We start from the raw sequence: 19,526 nt of genomic DNA, 5'->3' as shown, positions 1-19,526 counted from the left end.
AGAGATACACAAAGCTGTCCCCAAACAGCTAATGCTCCATTTGTCTTGCGGGAGAAACCAGGCTGCTCGACGCAGGTGACGAGAAGCATTTGGGTGAGTTGTTTCTCTCTTCTTACGAGCTCGACCTACTTATTGGGCAATGGCTTGTGTTGTAGCAGCACTGACAATGAGCCGGCCAGGAAGGTTTTGTTATCCTGGCAGGACTTTTTTTGGGGGTAAGAAGTCTGCTTCGGTGTCCCTGGGTGTTGGACGTGGAACACCCGCTTTGCCCTTTCCTCCTGGAGCTCCCATTTTTGCGTTGACCGGTGGAGGTGCCTTCTCCAGCACACTTGGACATATTTATTTTGGCTGTGGAGCTGCCATCAGTCGAGCCAGGGATAGCTGCAATATCCCGCAAGGGAGAAAACAGCGGCTCTCGCCCCACGCGATGCTGTTAAGGGTGGACTGGAGTCGGAAGGCGGGCTGGCTGGTGCGCTGCCAAGGTTCGCTTACGTTCTGTGGTATGTGCCCTTACAGATGAAAATGAATCATTCCTTTGAGCTCCGATGCCACGATATGGAGCGTGATACATCACCGAGGAAGGACAAATACGGTCTACGTTTTAGGTCTGTCCAAAACCAGACAGCAAACACATTCCTCCGGCATTCCTCCCACTGCTGCGGAGTCAGGACGTTAGCTCTGGCCTCTGAGGGCTGGCACCTAACATCTCCTGAATGCCCTGAGACCTCAGAAGAGACCCAGGACCCCCCAAAACCCCTCCACAATCCCAGCTGAGATCCCAGGGAAGAGAAATGGTCAAAAACGCCACATGAAGGGTTGTGCAGAGCTTCCCCAGGGCAGGCGGGCGGTGTCCTGGTGCCACTTTGCACAGCTCCAGCAATTTGTTAACAGCAATTATTTGTCATGCCTCGCTGCCCTTTATGGTGGCAGCCTTTTACCGAGAAAAAGGACGCAATCACCCTCTTGTCTCGAGGCGCTTTGAGCTGCTTTTGCCCAGGGTTACTGTGAAAGACCGAGCAACACGCACCTGGTGCAAGGCTGCCCTCCCACAGGGGCGAAGAAGGGATTTGTGCGGCAGAAACAGCTCAGGAGGGTTCAGCTGGTTCTGCAAAGCTTCTAAGAAATAGTTTGATGCTGATCTTAAACAAATAAAAAATATCTTTATAATGCCTCCTGGTCAAATTCCTCCTGCGCGGTTGTAGGGATGGTGGTGCCGGTCACCTGGCCATGGTGTGGTACGGGGTGGGGGGTCATCCTGCCCCAGTTCTGTCCCGCTCCCCAGCAATATCCACGCTGCCATCGTGCTGCTGCCAACCCTGTGGCAATTCCATGGCCCCAGCAGGAAGCTCGCTCTGGCTCCCATGCCCCACATCCCAGGGTTTGGACCCAATCCAGTGTCATGGGTGTTCCGGGAAGGCAAACGGCCTCACGCAGCCAGCCCTGACGGCACCGGGCGGGATTGTGAGTGCAGAAGGAACAGCAGCAAGGCTCACTGGAGACAGGAGAGGCACCATCAGCTTTACTTATTACCAGGGGCCAGAAAGCGCTGCACACGTGGCTGAAAAGGTGACCAGAAAGTGGCAAAGCACTTAATTTTTTTTCCACCGAAGTAGAAGAGAGGTGGTCACACTCAGGCGCACCAGTGCAAAATATCTAGTGATAACGGCCCGCAATGCTCTACGGGCTCCCGATGTAACACAGACAGGGTTACTTCTCCTAGGCAAATAAATAAAATGTGATATTAAATGAAAACCACATAAGACTTGTTACACACAATACAGTATATTGCTCATTTGCTGCTAAATTACAGCCTATTCATTTCCTCCTAAGCAGACTATTAAGCCGTGTTGTATCACATGAGGAGTGTTTCGGAAGCGTTATCACCGTGCAGCGGGGGAAAGGGTGTGTTGGCTTGTTTTGCTTTTTTCAGCAGTAATTACAGGGTCACACTGATCGCCAGTATCAGTGCCCTGCCCCTGCCGAGTGACACCCGGCATGAATTCGGCCCCGACTGTTGATTTTTCCACGTGCAGAGCCTGCCAAGGACCCCGTTCAGCTGCAGAGCATTTGCTGATGCTTCCTCTTCCCCAGCACTTGGCCGTTATTTATTTTTCTACAATTAATGCTGCAAGTCTTTTATGACAGCAGAAGATTTGGCACGCACAAAAATAGTCAGGAAATGAGAAACCAGCCTGTGTTGCACTTTCCCTGCCATTTTGGTTTTTGCTGACTGCCATCACCAAGAGTTTCTTTGGCCCCTGATGGAACCTTACGCCCTGCCGAGCACAGACCCCACACTTGCCCCGCGACCGGTGCCGTTGGCAGGCTCCTGTACTCACATGAGGGACCAGCCCAGGTAGACGGCTGTGCTGCCCCAGTACATGGGATTATCCAGGACGCTGAAAGGGAAGTGGGTCACTTTTGCCTCCATCAGGATGCCGAAGTAATCACCTGCAGAGCAAACAGGGGGTTTCTCGTTAGGCTCCACGAAGCTGCGAGTTGCAGGGGGCTCTGGCACACCGATACGCTCCCCGCACCGTGGGGCATCCCTGCCGGGGAGGCAGAGCAAAGGCAAACGAGGGGTTTTCGCTGCTGATTTCCAGGCTGAGAAAACAGCAACGAAATAGGTTGGCTGTTTACTCCCTGCCTATCGGCTTTTCCGGGAATGGCTCTTTTGCCCACGAGGAAGGTTTGTGCATTGCAGTGAGGCTACGGCAGCTGCGTCCCTCATCGGGAGGCAGCTCTCGAGGTCCCAATTGGCTTTCTCATTTGAAAACTGCCCCTCTGATGCCACTTGATGAAGCAGCAAGTGCAGAGGATCAAAACCATTTAATGGGGAAATAAGACCAGCGCACTGAAATGGTGCTTCGAGATGTTATAATCACGACCGCCACCACCAAATGCCCTCATTCAGTGTCACCCTTATCTCAATAGTTCAGAGAATTTCTCAGAATTTGGGAAAATAGCACCTCTGCCTACAAAACACTCAATTATCGGCATGATGATGATAATAGGTGATTGTCATCTGTAATGAGGAAAGCTTTCAGAACTGTCAGCATCCAACCAGCTTCCTATCTACGTTGGAGTAATCCTTCCACCCTCCTGAAAGGAGCCTGGAAAAGAAATGACAAGCAAGGAGATGTTGTGCAGCTTGTGAGCGCCATTTCGGGGCTGGGGTGCCGAGCTGTGATTTCTGCTGGTTTTATTTGCGAGATCACAAAGCCCAGCAAGGAGTTTGCTCCGTGTCCACCGTAGAAGACGCAGCCTCAATCGGCGAGGAGCAGCGCTGGTGCATCAGCCCAGGGAGCTGCCACCGCCCTGGGTCGGGTTCCCAGCTCTGCTGCCAGCCCGTTCTCTGACCCCGGGCAAGTTCCCTCCGTCCCTCCTGGTGCTATTGTGCACCGATCATAATATCAGTCTTTCTTAGAGCGCAGAGGGTGGTGAGGATTAATGTATGGTGAGAAAGTGCTTGGGAATCCAGATAAAAGGCATTACAGGAGTACAAACTATTCAAGGTTATTATTATTACCTGGATCGTAGCGTAATTTCTTTGACCTCACATGGTGCAAAAACATTTATTTCTAAGGATAAACAGCGCCTGCCCAATTAGACAATGCTTTTGGGCTTTAACTACAGGCCACTAAGTGAGATAATTGCCTGGTATTCATACTATATGTTCTCACAGTTACTTGGCAATGCATCTCTGAGATTGTTCTGGTAGAAAGAACACATCACCCCCTGCCACAGCCCATTTCTCTGCTTTCTTATGTGTCAAAATGCTTCATTATACCCTGCCCGCCCTCGCCTTTGGGCTGAACACCTCGCTCCCCAAACGGCGCCGGCAGCGGGGAGGTTTGCACAAAGCCCCGTGTCCGTGGGGCTGGCAGGGGCTTATCTCAGCCCGGCACTGGTGGGGCCCTGGGACCCTGCGGGCAGGCTCCCTGCAAGCAACAACACACAGCAGCTGGGGGGAGCAGGCAGCTCCCCCAGGACACAAGCTTTTCCAACGTAAACCCCGCCTCTAAACCCACACACTTAAATGAACACAACCACCAGAGAGGACCTGCAGTATTTTTATAGCCAAGCGGGTGCTAAGGTTTGCACGGCATCAGCATGGGTGTCTCCTGTGCCTCCATTAAGCCCTCAAATCAGGAATTGGCTCCTTGTTAGGCTGGGGGACTTTGGCATCTAATTTGAGTTATTTTTTGCTGGAGGTCAGTGTAACCATGTCGCTTTGGATCCATCCAGTGTAACCACAGACGCCTTGGACACGGCAGCAAAAAGCCATTTGATGCCCTCCACAAGGTCCCCCTCGGTCCCCGGAGCCTGACCTAGGCTGAAGCACCACCTCTGCTTCTCCCCGGGGAGCCGCTGGCTTCGCCATAGCCCAGTGACAGACTTCGGTCAAGTCAGATTTACTTGAAATCTTGGTCAGCGCTGGAAGGAACCACGCTCGGGTGCCAGACAGATGGGCTCAGACAGGCAGAGCTGCCTCTCGGTGCCCTCGGCCTCCGGGAAGCCAAGCTCTCCTTACTACGTTTGTTGGGGAACAGGGCAAATTGTGAGGCAGATGGTGCTGAACCGATGCCCGAATCCCTGCGAGGGCCTGGTGCAGAGACGGGGTGCCGGGAGGATCGCTCTGCAGGGGAGGAGGCTGCCGGGGCGAGGGGCCGCATCCAGCCCCTGCAAACAGAGGCTGGGGTCGGTGCTGCTGTGCGGGAGACGGGGCGGCACAGAAAGGCGCGTTGCAGAAGGGTGACTCACGCCGCTCCCGCTGCACCGTTTAGCCCACACTTAAGAGACAGTGCTCTGCAGCCGCTCCAAAGTTTAAATACGCTGTTAATCTAACAGGCAGCCCCGATGCGGTCTCTCTGCCCTGCCTGGTTCAGCCCTCACTGCTGTAGGAAAACCCAAAAGGGAAGGGTCAAATGCTGTTCCAGTAAGTTTTTGAAGTGCTTGGGTGTCAGAGGCTCTCTCAAAACTTTCCTCAAGTTCAGGTATTGACTGTGAGAAGATGGATGACGCTATAATCCCCTTCTTGCCAAAGCCGCGCAGCCCTTTGCTACCTGCAGTCAGAAGTGCCATCAGTGCTGGGGGACCCTGCTCTTCCCGCAGTGCCAGCACATCCCTGAAACCACGTATGCAGGAGGCCGTTGGAAGTACCAGTGCCAGGTGAGTCCTGAGCAAGAGAACATCCCACGTGAGATCCTCAGAGACCTGCAGACCCCTTGTCTTCCCCACGGCTGGGTAAGAAACCACTCTGAACAGCATTCTCCATTAAGAGTTCGCTGACTTGGACTCATGGGGGCTTGCATGGGGCTCAGATGCTATAGGTTCAAGGATGGACGCTCTGTGGGGCTCCAGTTGGGCCATTCCTCGGTGTCAGAGGTCCTGAGCCAGCCTGGCTGCACCAGCACATGGTCTTGGCATCTCGCCACCCTGACTCAGCTCTACCCCAGTGCCCAGGTTAGCAGAGGGAGCTGGCCTCGCTCCCTGCTGCGCCATGCAAGGCTTGGAGCCATGCAGACTCAACCTGGTGCGCTGGTGGCAGGGAGAGCCTCCATCGGTATGGAGGATGGAGCAGAAGCACCCAAAACGGACCACTAGCACCTGCCTCTTCCCGCCCTGGGGGATACGGAAGCCACCGGCCACGCAGAGCAGAGGGGGACAGGGCCACGCTCACTGCTTACGCTAAGCCTGACTCACTTGTTTGCTTTTCTCCAGCGGTTCAAGTCCAGTGGATCCTCCTGGTCGGATGAATCAGGCTTTACGTAAACAACCCCAGACCTGGCTGAAGTTCAGGAGCATTCAAGCAGCTCTTGCTGGTGGGTACTCCTGCGCCTGGCCTCTCAGGACATGTCTCCGCAGGCACAGCATCGTTCCTGGGGGCTGCAGGTGATTTTGGAGGATGCCGGTGCCCGGTAGCAGGGGGACAGGGGTGTAACGCGGGGTCAGGAGCGGGGTCGCGCAGATGAAGGGCGAGGGCACACATTCAGGAGTGCTGAGCTCTATTTCTGGTGGCAGGATCTTGGCCAACTCAACACATTTCTTTGCAACTCCACTTGAAACCAGGAAGGCTTATTACCTCCCTCTCCTCTTCCTGGCGACGCTGCAGGAGCTAATTGAATTTGGTTTGTAAAGCACTTGCAAAAGCACAGCCTAAATGCAGTGTCAAAGCTTGGGCTGTGATTATTTCAGCCAGCGGGAGCTGCCCCTTTCCTCAGATATTTATTGTTCCTGTCTCTATTTTATTTTTATGAATTCCACACATACTGGCATGTTTTTAAAGTCAACAAGGCTAATAGAATTACTCTCTAAATGTGCAAGCAGGCACAGTGGAAAATGCGTTCTGCCATAAAGCGGCAGATAAAAGAATCTGTCAGCGAACGTCAGGTTTATTGCAGAGGGGAGAGCAAACGAGATCTTGCCTCGGCGCGTGTGTCGAGCGCGTGGGGGCTCAGAGCAAGGCTGCCGGACAGCTTGCACCTGCTGGGCCAGTGCCGACCCGCTCGTGGGGTCTGCACTCGGGGTCCCTTTTCTGGAGAGCATTTGGACCGTCAGACAATCAGCTGCTTTCTAAAATTTCAGGCTTGACACTGAAGGTGATGGGACTCACCGTGTAAAACCACTGCACCATCTTCTCCGTGCGAGGTAACAGCATGGTTGGAGATCACGCTTTGGTACCACAAAGCCAAGACCGAATCTAACAGCCCCGAAGGCAAGGCCAAGGAAATTCTTACAGGACTCTGCCCTAGCAAGAGACCCCTGCAAGGATTCGAGCAACCTCGTCTAGTGGGAGGTGTCCCTGCCCAGGGCAGGGGGGTTGGAACGAGATGATCTTTAAGGTCCCTTCCAACCCGAACCAATCTATGATTCTATAATTAAATGCACCTTCTGGTAAAGCTGTTGAATTTTTAGCGCTTACCTAGGAATGTCCCAGTGAATCCCAGTGCTAAGAAGCTGGAGATGACAAACAGGGTCCCTACAGCCAAGATGGCCAAGCCTGAGTAATAGGCCCAGTGGCAGTCCAAGCCCTCCAGCTTCGGCTGGCTCTTCATGGCTTCCGTGAAGCTGTGGGAGAGAAAACAAGGCCTGTTAAAAGCAGTAACTCATTACTAACATCACCCACCTCTTCCTGGGAGATGCGGAGCTTTGGGAGAGGATGCTGCTGAGGAGGACCCTTCACTAGGTCCCTTCTTCCACCTGGACCTACTCAACCTCCCAATGGGGGAAGCAAGGAGCTGAAGCCTTGTGAGCAGCTTGACCTGGGACATCTATTTCTACTTGCAATCCTTGCTCACTCCTCGAAATACCAACCCCACTGAACTGCAATATCAAAACCTTTGCCTTCCTCGCCAAACCTCAGGTTTCATCGTGACCGGGAGCTCCGGGAAAGACGCCCCTGCAAAATGCTGGAGGCTGCGATGCCTCGGCACAGGACTTGATGGGTTGGGAACATTGGCTGGGTTATCTCGTGCTCCCACCCCCGTTCCTCTCCATCAAAATATTTTGCAGCGTTCATGTGTTAGCCACGTGCCCAGGAGTGATTCACGGCTGAGGGCTGACAGTCAGGGGGAGGATTGGAACAGCGAAAGGAAAATACTAGAGACACGCATTTTCAAGTGCGAACACAGCTTCTCGGCTCCAGGCTTGCTCAGGCATTTCAGGTCTGACCTTCCAAACACTCGTTTGTGAGTAGAGTAATTGCGACCCCTCCTTTCAGCCCCCTGAACTTTGCCCGGAGCAGGGTTTGGCATCTCCCATCCCTCCGATACAAACGTACGACTACAAAGGAGATGACACTGTGATTAAAAAAAAATGCCCATTAATAATAGCGAGAGGAGATAACAGACCCGCAGAGCCGTACACAGTGTTTCTCCACATGTTGCTGACACATGAGGTAGGAAACTTTGAGCCTTTTTTTTAATGAGCACCCTGGAGGCTGAAATTCAAGTGGAATAACAGCTCTCCCGCGCCTCCGGCCACCGCTGCCGGGTCAGGAGAGCAGCTCCTGCCTGTGCTGCTGGGCTCCTCGGGTGGAAAGTGGTTCCATGACGTTACTTGCAGGGCTTGGGATAGATTTTTTTTCTCCGATGTCCAGCTTCCCTAAGCCCCGCAAATCCCTGGATTTTCTCTGTTGCCCAAATGAGAGCTGAGAGGCAATCCTGCCTGCCCTGCTGGTGGACAAGCGGTTGGAAACGCACCTTTCGAAGACTCAAAGACCAGACGGCAAGCTACATGCAGCAAGCAAAGTCCAGGATGATATGTAAACCCCATGGTTTAGGGACCTGGATGATGGTTTTTATTTTCCTTGGAGCTCGTTCCTAATAGGTTTTCTACTGTCGGGGAGTTTTTAGGACCCCAGAGCAAGCCATTTAATCTTCACTTTGTACCGGAGCAAGGAAACAAAACACGGAGTAAATGTAACATCCTTGGGAGTGAACGAGAACACGGCACCTTGGCGATCTACACTCTGCGCCCACCACTGGAAATTACAGAGAAATTCCCTTTTCCAGGGAGCTGAGCACAGGCAGGAGAATGACAGCGTGGCCCCGGGCGATGTAATGACACATGTCCCCGGGCTGGCCCTCCTCCAGCGCCCGGCACCTCCCTGCTCTCACCAGACTCACGTTCCTTCAGCTTAAAATCAGTGCTGGTGGGAACATACAAACCCGGCTGCGACCTGAAGCAGCAGCAGCTGCACAACCCTTTGCATCACTTCCCCGCTATTTATTTTTAAATGACACGAGTCTCCGCCATGAGAAAGCCCAAAGCTGCATCCCGGCTGCTAACGCTGCCTGGGTTTGGGAGGAAAGCAACACCCCTGCGGGGACGTCCCCATCCACCGGAGCAATCCCGGCCTGGCTGTGCTCTCACAGCACAATGTGACATCCCCGGGGATGCTCGGGAGCTCCCGCAGAGGAAGATGCTAATGCCTTTTCACAGCAGTGGGGGTTTGACTCCGCATCTGGCCAGGACCTCTCCGATCTCACAGCAACCAAAAAACGCTGCTGGTGATCCCCAGGGAGGCAGGTCTGGGAGAGCAGCACCGAGCTGGCCCCCGCCTGGATCCCAGCCCCCAGCAAAGAGACAGGAGAGCAGAGAGAGGTACAGCTAGAGCCCAGCGCTGCTTCTCGCTCCAGATGAACTGGATTCACGCTATCTTCCATCCTTGAGGCTCATCTATCCTATGCTAGAGACCTGACTTGGCCTCGGAGCAGGAGAAAAACAAAGGTGGCTTCAAGAGCATGAACTGGTTGACTGTGAATCAGCCCCTGAGGTTTTGCAACCAGCACGTGACACGGTTTGTTCTGGCAAAGCTGTCTCCCCTGCTCCAGATGATCCCATCCTTCCTTTTCATGGTCGGATGGGCCTGCATTAGTTACCCTCATCAGCATGTCTTGCTGGGTCCCCTGCTGTTTGGCTTACAGCTAGAGAGGGAGGTGTTTGCACGGAGATAATGGACTGCCTTTCCCTCTAGTGATGTTTTATATCTTCCTAAACACACTCTCTATTTGCATTAAACATGATGCGCGCAGGAGTTTTCAGAATTGGTAAATAAACCTTTTAAGCATTTATGATGCTGGGCCACGACAAGCAGCACGGAGTCGTCAATTATTCTGGCATCCGCAACTGCTCCTCGGCGGCGGGGGAGCCTCAGCGCGCCGCGTTTCACCCTCCCGGGCAGGGGGAGGACAAGGTGTTGGCCATCTCCCTTGCTGGGGGAGCTAGTCATGCAGCCGATTTGTCATTAAACCGGTCCCTTTCACCATGTGCCTCTGAGTCACGTTTCTTACAGCATTTATTTCTGGCTGCACGACAAGGCAGCGGCCCAGCTCGGCACCCAAGAGGACACCAATTAAAACCACGCTTTGTCCCAATACCTGGAAATGCTTTATGTGCCGAGCGGAGCGATTGCCATGGTGAGGAGCATCCCTCTTGCCAGCGCAGCCGAGGGGTGGGTGGGCTGTGACCTACTTTAATTACATACCCGGCTGCTATCAGGAGGATGTCTGCCATGGCGGGGGGGGTGGGGGGGAGGACCCTGGGAGGTGCCCCCAGTTTTAGCAAATGGAAACTGGGAAAACGGGCCTTCCCGTGACATCTCCCCACGCTTGTCAGTGTGAAGTGTGTTACCAGAGGCACCCGTTCTCCGCCCCAGCGGGGAAAAAAACAAATCCACCAGCTCGGCTCTGGCCAAATGGGCAGATTCGGCCAATTCCTGGCAGGGTGGGAGCAGCGGCGGCGGCTGCGGTCGGGCTGCGCAACGGCCACAGGGTTCTGCACGGGGAAGCCGAAGCAGCCGGCGTCCTTCTGCCCACCCTTCCCAAAACAGAGACACGCTGGCTCAGCCACCCAGCTGCTGCTGCATGCGTGCCGCTGATTTTTGAGAATCACAGAACGGTTTGGGTTGGAAGGGACCTTTAAAGGCCATCTAGTCCAACCCATTGCCACCAGCAGGGACACCTTCAATTAGTCCAGGTTGCTCAGAGCCCCGTCCAACCTGACCTGGAATATATCCTGGGATGGGGTATCTCCCACCTCTCTGGGCAACCTTGGCCAGTACTTCATCACTCTGACCATAAAAAATGTTTTCCTTGTATCTAGTCTGAATCTACCCTCTTTTAGTTTACTGCACAATAAGCCACACGAACTGTAAAAACACACAAAATGGTACGGAATCACGGGGCCGGAGATGTCAAACGGGTGGGCTCTCAGGAAGAAAGTGGGAGTGAGGGAAATCGGCTGCAGGTCCCCTCGCTGGGACACAGCGAGGACGCGGGGCCAGGTTTGCCCAAACAGGCGCCGATTTACCCAACTGGAGAATGGCGATTGCGACACCAGAAAACTTACCAAACCCGCAGCCCAAAATACATCCCCAAAGGACGCCTGGAGCACAAAGCAAACCTGGAAATACTGTATGAAGAGAGAAGCTGAGCTTTTTAGGTCTCTGGGCCTCCCTCGATGGCCCACAGTCAGCATATTTTGCAATCCCTTCCCCGCAAAGGAGGGCAAAGATCTCATCCAGCAAACTGGGTCACTGCTGGGAGCAGCCCAGCAGTGCTCCCTCTGCCTGATCCCAAAAATCAGCCTGGAAATCGCGACTGGCAACTGCAATTGGAGCAGAATTGGGGCAGGGGCCAGCGAGCAGCACGGAAGCAGCGGTGCTGTAGGCATCCATGGTTTCGGAGGCAGCAGCCGGCGCTGCAAGTTTCCGTGCTGCTCACCATGAGGGACGTCGATCCGTCCCCCATGCCCGAGGTTTTGTTCCTCTTGGCAAAAAGAGGCAACGGGGGTCAAACCATCCAGCGGTGCCCAGCGACACACGCTGCAACAAAAGATCTTGTTCATTTGGAAAACAAAAAAAACCCAACAAACAACCCCGACGACACTAAAATCGTCCTGCCGATACCACCGGCAATTGTTAGCCCAGTCATCATCTTCACAGCTTCTTTTGCCAATAATGACTTCGCTTTTCTGCCAGCACTGGTGTGCATGTTATTTAGGTCAGCTGGGGGCTGTGGCAGCTTCTCCCCCCACCTCACATCTCAGCTGCCCAGTTTCCTCATCCAGATGCCCGGCAGCCATGCCGGCGTGGACACAAGGTGCTGTTGGCCACCTGGGGCTTTTCCCAGACAGCCACCAGAGATTGCTGGCAGCGTGGCTCAGAGGCGACATCAGCTCCTTCAGGCCACGCTCGATACCCATCGTCAAACTCGGTCACTTCTGCACAAAAGGCCACGTGGTTCTCGGATCGATACCGTTTACACCATGGTACCAGCTCGAAAAATTAAATAGCATTGAGTGTAAAGCCGAGAGGCACTACCAGGCAATGACAAACAACCCCTTCCCTGTGCAAAATCCCATCCCACGGTTGATTCATTTTCCTGGAAGCATCAGCTCCAAGCGAGAAGCCCATCCATGCAGGAGGGCAATACCCAGTGACTGGCATCAATGAAGGACTTCACGGCAGCGCGGTACCCGCCGAGCATTGCCAAAGCGCTGCCCTCGCTCAGCCTCTGCGGGGCTCACTCCCACCGGAGGCATCACAGCCCCGGGCACCCCAAGACCCTCACATCTGCAAACCCCCCCATTCAGGGTGTGCACGTCGGTGTTGACTTTAAAGGTCAGGCAAACGCCCCCAGACCCTTAAGGTGGGAAGTTCATAAGCGCCCTGTGTACAAAACCACCCGCACACCCCAAATTCCTGGCGGGAATTTGCCAGGGCGTGCAAAAGGCAGCACAGGAGGGCTCGGAGGCAGCGCCAGTGGCTAACGGTAGAGCTGATGCAAGGAAAGATACCAACAACGTGGTAAGGCAGGAGAGATCGACACTGGACGTAAGTCCGGAGGACAGTAAAGATTGTCATGTCCCATGTCACACAGATAAGAGTCATAAACCCCTGGGGTGGTGCGCACAGCGCAGACAGTTCAAAAGTTCAGGAATTGTTTTCACAGATAAGAGCCTCAGTGATGGAAGTTCCCAGCTTCTTGCAGAAAGAACACAGCTGTAACGAAAATAATCACTGTACCACAGCAATTAAGGATACTTGTCTTGTGCAGTTGACTAAGCAGGTGCCCCCTGCTCACAGGTCATTCTGGATTGCTTCTCAGAAGCAAGCCAAGGCTGGTAATGAAGCTCAGAGCTGGGAAGCACCTAATTGCTTAACTGAGCACAAGACATTCCTCCTCTTCCACCCAAGGTATCCCTGCAGAGCAACACTTGCACGAGAGCATCACGGCGCCAAACTGGGGAGAGGACCACGGCAGAGAGCCCTGCGTGGGGCGGGGGGTGAAGCAGCACAGCCCATCTCCGGGGTGCTTTCAGCCGCAATGCCAACCCACTCGCAACGTTTCTGTCTGCTCTGCCCTCCCCTCCGCTGCCCCCAGCTTGGAGCCTTTCAAAAATCCAGTTGCAAAAAAAGGAAGGAGGTTTTTAAAAACAAAAGAGACATCCTGTGGGCTCCTCAATCGCTGCCTGGCAGCCCCCACCCACATAAAAAGTCTCCAAAGCATGCAGAGAGGAGTTTTAAAGACTGGATTACGGCACTGGGGGCGGATGGACCTTCTGAGGCTGCCTTTTCACTCGCCGTCAGTAGTCAGCATGGCCTGTGAAAGCCACCCCGACCACCGCATGCTGCCGAAGCGTGAGGCACAGCTTGTGCTTTGCCGGCTGGATTGCCTCCATGGGGACGAGGAGCGGAAAACCTGCTTTCATCAGCGCGCTCGAGTACAGGTGACTCAGAAAATAAAATATAGGGAAAAGCGAAATGGCGAGAGCGGATGAGACACATCCCTCCTGGCGTCACTGGCCACTGAGATGACAGTGCCTGTGTTGTATGACACATGAATGCCTCTCCGGCCAGCTAAACCCCAGCTTGGACCTGGCTGATATCTTCATGCCAGGGCAAGAGGCAGGATGAATCCTTCCCAAACATCACGGCCTCTCCAGGCTTGGGTAATAAGCCGTGGGCAGCCCCGGAGGGCTCACAGAGCTGGGAATGGAGACAGCGAGTCTCCCAGGTGTGTTTCGGGGCAACTCCAGCTGTTGCTGCTCCGATGACCACCCTGAAATCATCCCATCGCTCCCACAGTTAAGGGCTCAAACAGCCTCCAGAACCTGCTAGCCACCACTCGGGCCAAATTCAGTGCCAAGGAAAGGCAAGGGAATAACCCAACCATGTTGAAACACCTGGACAAAATAAACTTCATGCTGCAATCATCTGAAATGGCCTTGGCCCATCGGGGTGGGCTGGCAAGCACAGTGGGCTGTTATCTCATCCGTGTTCTGCTGCGGGTGAGCTGCCCCCTCTTCTACAGCCTCTTCTCCAAAACCAATGTCCAAGTGAGGCTTTTCCGGCCCCCTGAGTTGACGTTGCCGTTTCCTTCAGGGCTCAATTCATGGGCTGCGCAAGGCAGAGCCACCCCCAGTGAGCCCCACAGCACTCACAAACTCATGACATAGAGCAGAGGCAGCACAGCCAGCGAGGCCAGCCCTGGTAGGGGCATCTCTGCAGGGAGAAAGAGTGTGGTGCTGGGTCTCTCTGGCTCTCCCAGCAGTTCCCCATCAGCACCTCGCTGTGACCCAGCGAGCCTCAGTGACCCAGGAGCCAGCAGGACCACTGGGAATGGAGACCGTCCCTCCATCAGCTGTGTTTTCAATTAAAGCCAGGCACAAGGCTTTGCATTGCTTCCCAGACAACAAGCGACTATGTCCTTTGTGCAAGAGACTGCTGAGACATTCCCCAGCGAAATCCAAGCCCGCTGTGTCGCTAAGACATCAGCGGAACACACACATGCCCTCCTCATTGCCTGCATTCAATTACAGCCCCATTCATCGCAAGCTTTCTTACAGCTTCTGCAATAAGTAATCGCTGGGACAAACGCAGAAGGGCAAGGGCAGGTCTCAGTGTCACTTCCAGGAAGGCAAAGCTCTTAAACACATGTACAAATTCCAACCTGAGATCTCTGTGCCTGGGAAATTATCCAAAGTACTAAACAACCCATTAGCTCTGACCCTGGCATAATTGAATCTGGGAATTCAGTAAGAGAGTCTGTCTCTCCTAACAGCGTTGAAGATAAAGCCTACCAGATCGCAGATAAATTGCTGGCATTGAGGAAATCTTCTGCAGTAAACCTCTCTGCTGCACTCAGAACGTCAAAGGACGTATTCCCATGGCGTACGGTGCATCAGTCATACAATACTATTAGCTAGCACAGGTGGTATTTAAAGAGATCGCAGATAAGAGTTTAAAGAGACTGCTTGCTAAGTGCACAGATAATCCTGCTCTCCTACACAGGAAACTGCGGCTTCTTAAAAACAGGCTTAATTTTGTTTATGATTTGTATCGGCAAAATTAAAAAATTCTGCTGTTACAGTTTAGCTTGGAGAAGAGGAGGCTGAGGGGAGACCTCATTGCCCTCTACAACCACCTGAAAGGAGGTTGCAGAGAGGTGGGTGTTGGCCTCTTCTCCCAGGTGAATAATGACAGGACCAGAGGAAATGGTCTGAAGCTGCGGCAGGGGAGGTTTAGATTAGATATTAGGAAGAATTACTTTACTGAAAGAGTGGTCAGGCACTGGAACAGCCTGCCCAGGGAGGCGGGTGAGTCACCATCTCTAGAGGTATTTAAGAAACGTGTAGATTTGGCACTTCAGGGCGTGCTCTAGTGGCAGAGATTGTAGGGGGTTTTTGTGTGTGTATGGTTGGATTCAATCTCAAAGGTCCTTTCAACCATGAAGATTCTATGATTCTACGATCCATCCTGTGCAAATAGCCCTCCTGTCACCAGGGCTGCTCAGAGAGCAGGGCACCCTGCGACACCCCACAGCTGTCGACACCGATGATTTTGGCCACGCTGCCGCATCCCTCGTCTTTATTACAAATCCTGGAATACATCTGCTGCTGGCTGCGGGTACTCAACCACGTAAAAGTGATAAACTGGGGCTGGATGCAGCACTGCAGAGCAAATATCCCTCATCCCTCCCCACCCTAGAGGGACGTTTCTTTGCATCGATAGGTAGCAGTAGGGTTAGCTCCTTACCAATGGCTCCGCACACAGTTAAGCATCAGGATAACGGCACCCAGGCAGTAGCAGGCAGCACGTGGAGAGCCGAAGACTCGGCTGAGCGCTCGCGTTTTGTGCTCCCATCTGGCTACCTGAAGAGACAACAGAAAACAAAGCGGGTGGTTGGAGGCGCCTGGGCACGTTCCCAAGTGTGCGATTCCCACCGCCTCGGCTCCACACCAGGGGACACACCATCTGAGTGGCTTTGTGCGAGAAGCAAGTGGAGGCCACTGATGGGACAAGGCTTAAACCATGCCTAGGGATGAAAGCTCCTTCTCCTACCCCTACCATCCCCTGCTAGAGCTTGCATTGCATACGCCCTTGCGTACCAGGCCAGCCAGCGGCACAGAGCCATGAGGGAAAAAATAAAAAAAAGAGAGAGGGAAAAAATAAAAAAAAGAGAGAGGGAAAAAAAAAAAGCACCCTACACATCAGTTTTGGGAAATACGTGGCTTGGATGACATGCGTTCAACAAGCCTGAGAGCACTGCTAAGGCCATCCCCAGGCCACCAAACCCACTATGCCCCTGCCACGGAGCCTAGTAGTGCTCTCCTAGAACAAAAAGAGACCCCTGAGTAGCAGGTAGGCCAAAAGGACACCCAGTTCTCATTTTCTGGGCTCTACCGTCTCTTGCGCCCAGCCTTAGGGATCATACCTGGCAGGAACCCCTCCCTGCTCACTTCCAGAAAAGTTTGCAAACACTTTCCCAAACTCCCCCCAGACAAGACCTGCCAGCTTTACCTAGAGAACTGCTTCCACTCGTACTGCCTGAACCAGCTAGCCTTCGTTAGCACTCAGCAACTGTAGCCATTAAGGGCTCCTCTGCATTCCTCACCCACCCCTGTGATGTGCTGTATGGGTCACACTGAGACAGCCCAGGACTCACATGCACATAGGCAGCATCTCCAGGGAGGTATTAGCATCCTTTACGGCACACTTTGGCTGCAATTTGAAGCCCTGCGCCATGCAGACCTGGACAGGCTGGAGAGCTGGGCAGAGAAGAACCTAATGAGGTTCAACAAAAGCAAGTGCAAGGTCCTCCACCTGGGGAGGAAGAATGCTAAGCACCAGTATAGGTTAGGGGTGGACCTGCTGGGAAGTAGTTCTGAGGAGAAGGATCTAGGGGTCCTGGTAGACAGTAAATTATCCATGAGCCAACAATGTGCCCTTGTTGCCAAAAAGGCCAATGGAATCCTGGGCTGCATAGGGAAGAGTGTGGCCAGTAGGTCGAAGGAGGTCATTCTCCCCCTCTGCTCTGCACTGGTGAGGCCACAACTGGAATACTGCATCCAGTTTTGGGCTCCCCAGTTCAAGAGGGACAGGGAACTACTGGAGCGGGTCCAGCGTAGGGCAACTAAGATGACTGAGGGACTGGAGCATCTCCCTTATGAGGAAAGGCTGAGAGAGCTGGGACTCTTCAGCCTGGAGAAGAGAAGGCTGAGGGGAGACCTTATTATGGCATACAAGTATCTAAAGGGTGGGTTGAAGGAGGATGGAGCCAGACTCTTTTCATTGGTTCCCAGTGACAGGACGAGGGCCAACGGGCACAACTTAGAACATAGGAAGTTCCGTTCAAGTACACGGAAAAACTTCTTTACAGTGAGGGTGACAGAGCACTGGCACAGGCTGCCCAGGGAGGTTGTGGAGTCCCTTCTCTGGAGACTTTCAAGACTCGCCTGGATGCAGTCCTGAGTGATGTGCTCTGGGCAATCCTGCTTTAGCAGGGCAGTTGGCCTAGATGATCTCTAGAGGTCCCTCCCAACTCTGAAGTTTCTGTGATTCTGTGCAGAAGCTGCCGGGCCCCTGCCCAAGCCGCCGAGGAGCTGCCCTCTCACCCTGGGCGGCTGCTGCACCCAGGTGGCTGGAGCCGCTCCCAAAATCTGCAGGCCTGGATCCACCCAAGGCACCAAATCCAGCACCCTCTCTCCCCAGCTGATGAAAATACTCACAGCTACCATTTTCCACCTTTGCTGTATCCCTCAGAAAGCTGCCCCTGTATTTATCGCCTCTATTTAGGCTCCATTTTCAGGTGCCAAGCCTGGGGTTTGGATCAGACCCTAAACTCCAGCCAAGCAGAGCACACCTGGGCAACAGAGCGGGAGGTGGGAGTCAGCAGAACATCTCGGCACCAATTTGCTTCTCAGACACGGCTGGCACTTCATTAGCTTCAAATGCACTTCACTCCCTCGCACGGAGCCTGGGCAGCTCTTGGGGGGCACCTGCAGCCCAGCTATTCATCTACTCTGAATGTATTTGGTAATTTATGGGCTCTATTCGAGCAGAGAAAGGCAGCTTTGCAGGTCCCGCTTTCTTCCCAAGCTCATGCAGAAGCACAAAGTGCTGCCGGTGGAGGGGGAACTGCCGGCTTCAGGAGGGGGAGAATGATGAAAACCTCTGATAAGCAGGGCAGCGATTTCACATGCTGAGAGCTGATTCAATTAGTTATGCAATGATTGCTCTGAAATTACAAATCCACTCATGACAGAGCGAGCTGCTTCACTGCCTTTTTCTGGCTGGTATAAATAGTTTGTATTCTAAATTGAATTTAAAACACCGTGCGTCATGCTGCTGCTAAAATGGGAGCTGCGGTTTGAGTGCCGCGAGAGAAAGAAATATAGGGTGAGTTACCACCTTTGGAAAGTAAAAAGTAGTGACCAGACAGGTGAGTGAGTCGCAGATGGAAAAATGCAGCCACGTGCCAGTCATCGGTACCAACTTCCTAATTCCCTGGAAATTATTCTGGCGGCGTTTGCACGGCTGGCAGCTCCTGGCTCACTTTGCGAGCTTCGCAAAGCATCTCAGCCGGCGGCGGAGCTGAAGCTGAACGAGAAGGCAGCGCTGCCGGGATCAGAGGGGAGAGCCCGCGTGCCGCCGGGAGCCATCGAGGTGGCCTCGTAATTACCCTCGCCTTTAGCAAGGCACGTCGGGGCAGCGACAGAGCGCGGTGGGGCGAAGGGACGCGTTTCCGAGCCCTCCGGGGCAGCCGCTGGCTCGGCTGCGTTGGGATCGCTCCCAGCACAGCCCAGCTCCTGCTGTATCACGCTGCTGCCGACTCCCCAGCTGGGACCGAGACGCCAACTTTTATTTAGCTGTCACAGCCTTCAGATGGGACTCCGGGCTCCTTTCCGAGCCCGCCCGGGATTCATCCCGAGGAAAGCGGAGCAGGAGCCTGCGTGGGGCTGGAAGCGGCGGCGCCCGCCAGGCCCCGCAGAGATATTTCAGCAACAATTAATTTGTTCCGGTTCTGGTTCTATTCCTTGAACAACTAATTAGTTCTGGCTCGGTTCTAATTTTCTAATTTTAGTCATTTCTAGCTAATATTAGCTCTCGTTCGACCTATGGCTACGCAGCTGGCTTAATGGCTTTATAAAATCATGAGCCAATGTGTTATTTGCTGCATGACGGATGCAAAATGCTTTCAGCATCCTCCATGGCCGTGTGCGGGACATGGCAGGGCTGAGACTGGCAGTCTCCTGGGGAGGGCTGTGGCTGTTCCTGGTGTCCGTTTGCTTTCCCAGCCCAGGCCGGCACTGTTCTCCCCAGGGGCGAGCTGGGCATCGGAGGGGAGAGCCTCACGCCCACAGCTGTGTGTCCTGGTGAAGGAGGAAAGGGAGCATTTTGATTTTTCTTCCAATCTCTGAGTTTGGAAACGAGAGTTAATACAAACTTCCCTCATTTACCCAAGGGTCAAAGCAATAGAAACATTCCAGACTCCTTTTCCAAAGATCCCAGCCCTCTGCTTTCACTTTAGGATATTTGGTGAGGGCTGCAAGTAATTTTTTTAATGTCTCCCCCAATGCTCGTTATTGAAATAAATCAACGAGCGGATGTGGCTGCAAAGCCAGGGAGTGCTCTTGGGTCCCATGTTCTGCCTTTGTCAGGCCGTTCCGGCGCTCGGCAGGGGCAGGCGCAGCCAGCTGATGTTCCCAGGGAATCGCCTCCTCCTCGACGTAAATTC

General features: G+C 53.7%; 1 protein-coding gene across 4 annotated transcripts in view; it reads right to left on the bottom strand.

The window, feature by feature from the left end:
- The window catches only part of PEMT (phosphatidylethanolamine N-methyltransferase), a 44,338-nt gene that overhangs the window by 4,811 nt on the left and 20,001 nt on the right, over window positions 1–19,526 (bottom strand). For all 4 annotated transcript variants that reach the window (XM_063343476.1, XM_063343478.1, XM_063343475.1 and 1 more), the window contains 3 exons: window positions 15,545–15,660; window positions 6,926–7,071; window positions 2,340–2,451 (listed from right to left, as the gene is read on the bottom strand). In XM_063343476.1, the coding sequence (XP_063199546.1) occupies window positions 2,340–2,451; window positions 6,926–7,071; window positions 15,545–15,660 (374 nt within the window). The remainder of the gene's footprint in view (window positions 1–2,339; window positions 2,452–6,925; window positions 7,072–15,544; window positions 15,661–19,526) is intronic.

The sequence above is a fragment of the Chroicocephalus ridibundus genome, chromosome 8 (assembly GCF_963924245.1).
Source record: "Chroicocephalus ridibundus chromosome 8, bChrRid1.1, whole genome shotgun sequence".
In the NCBI taxonomy this organism is placed as follows: domain Eukaryota; kingdom Metazoa; phylum Chordata; class Aves; order Charadriiformes; family Laridae; genus Chroicocephalus; species Chroicocephalus ridibundus.
This window is presented reverse-complemented; position numbering and strand designations above follow the sequence as displayed.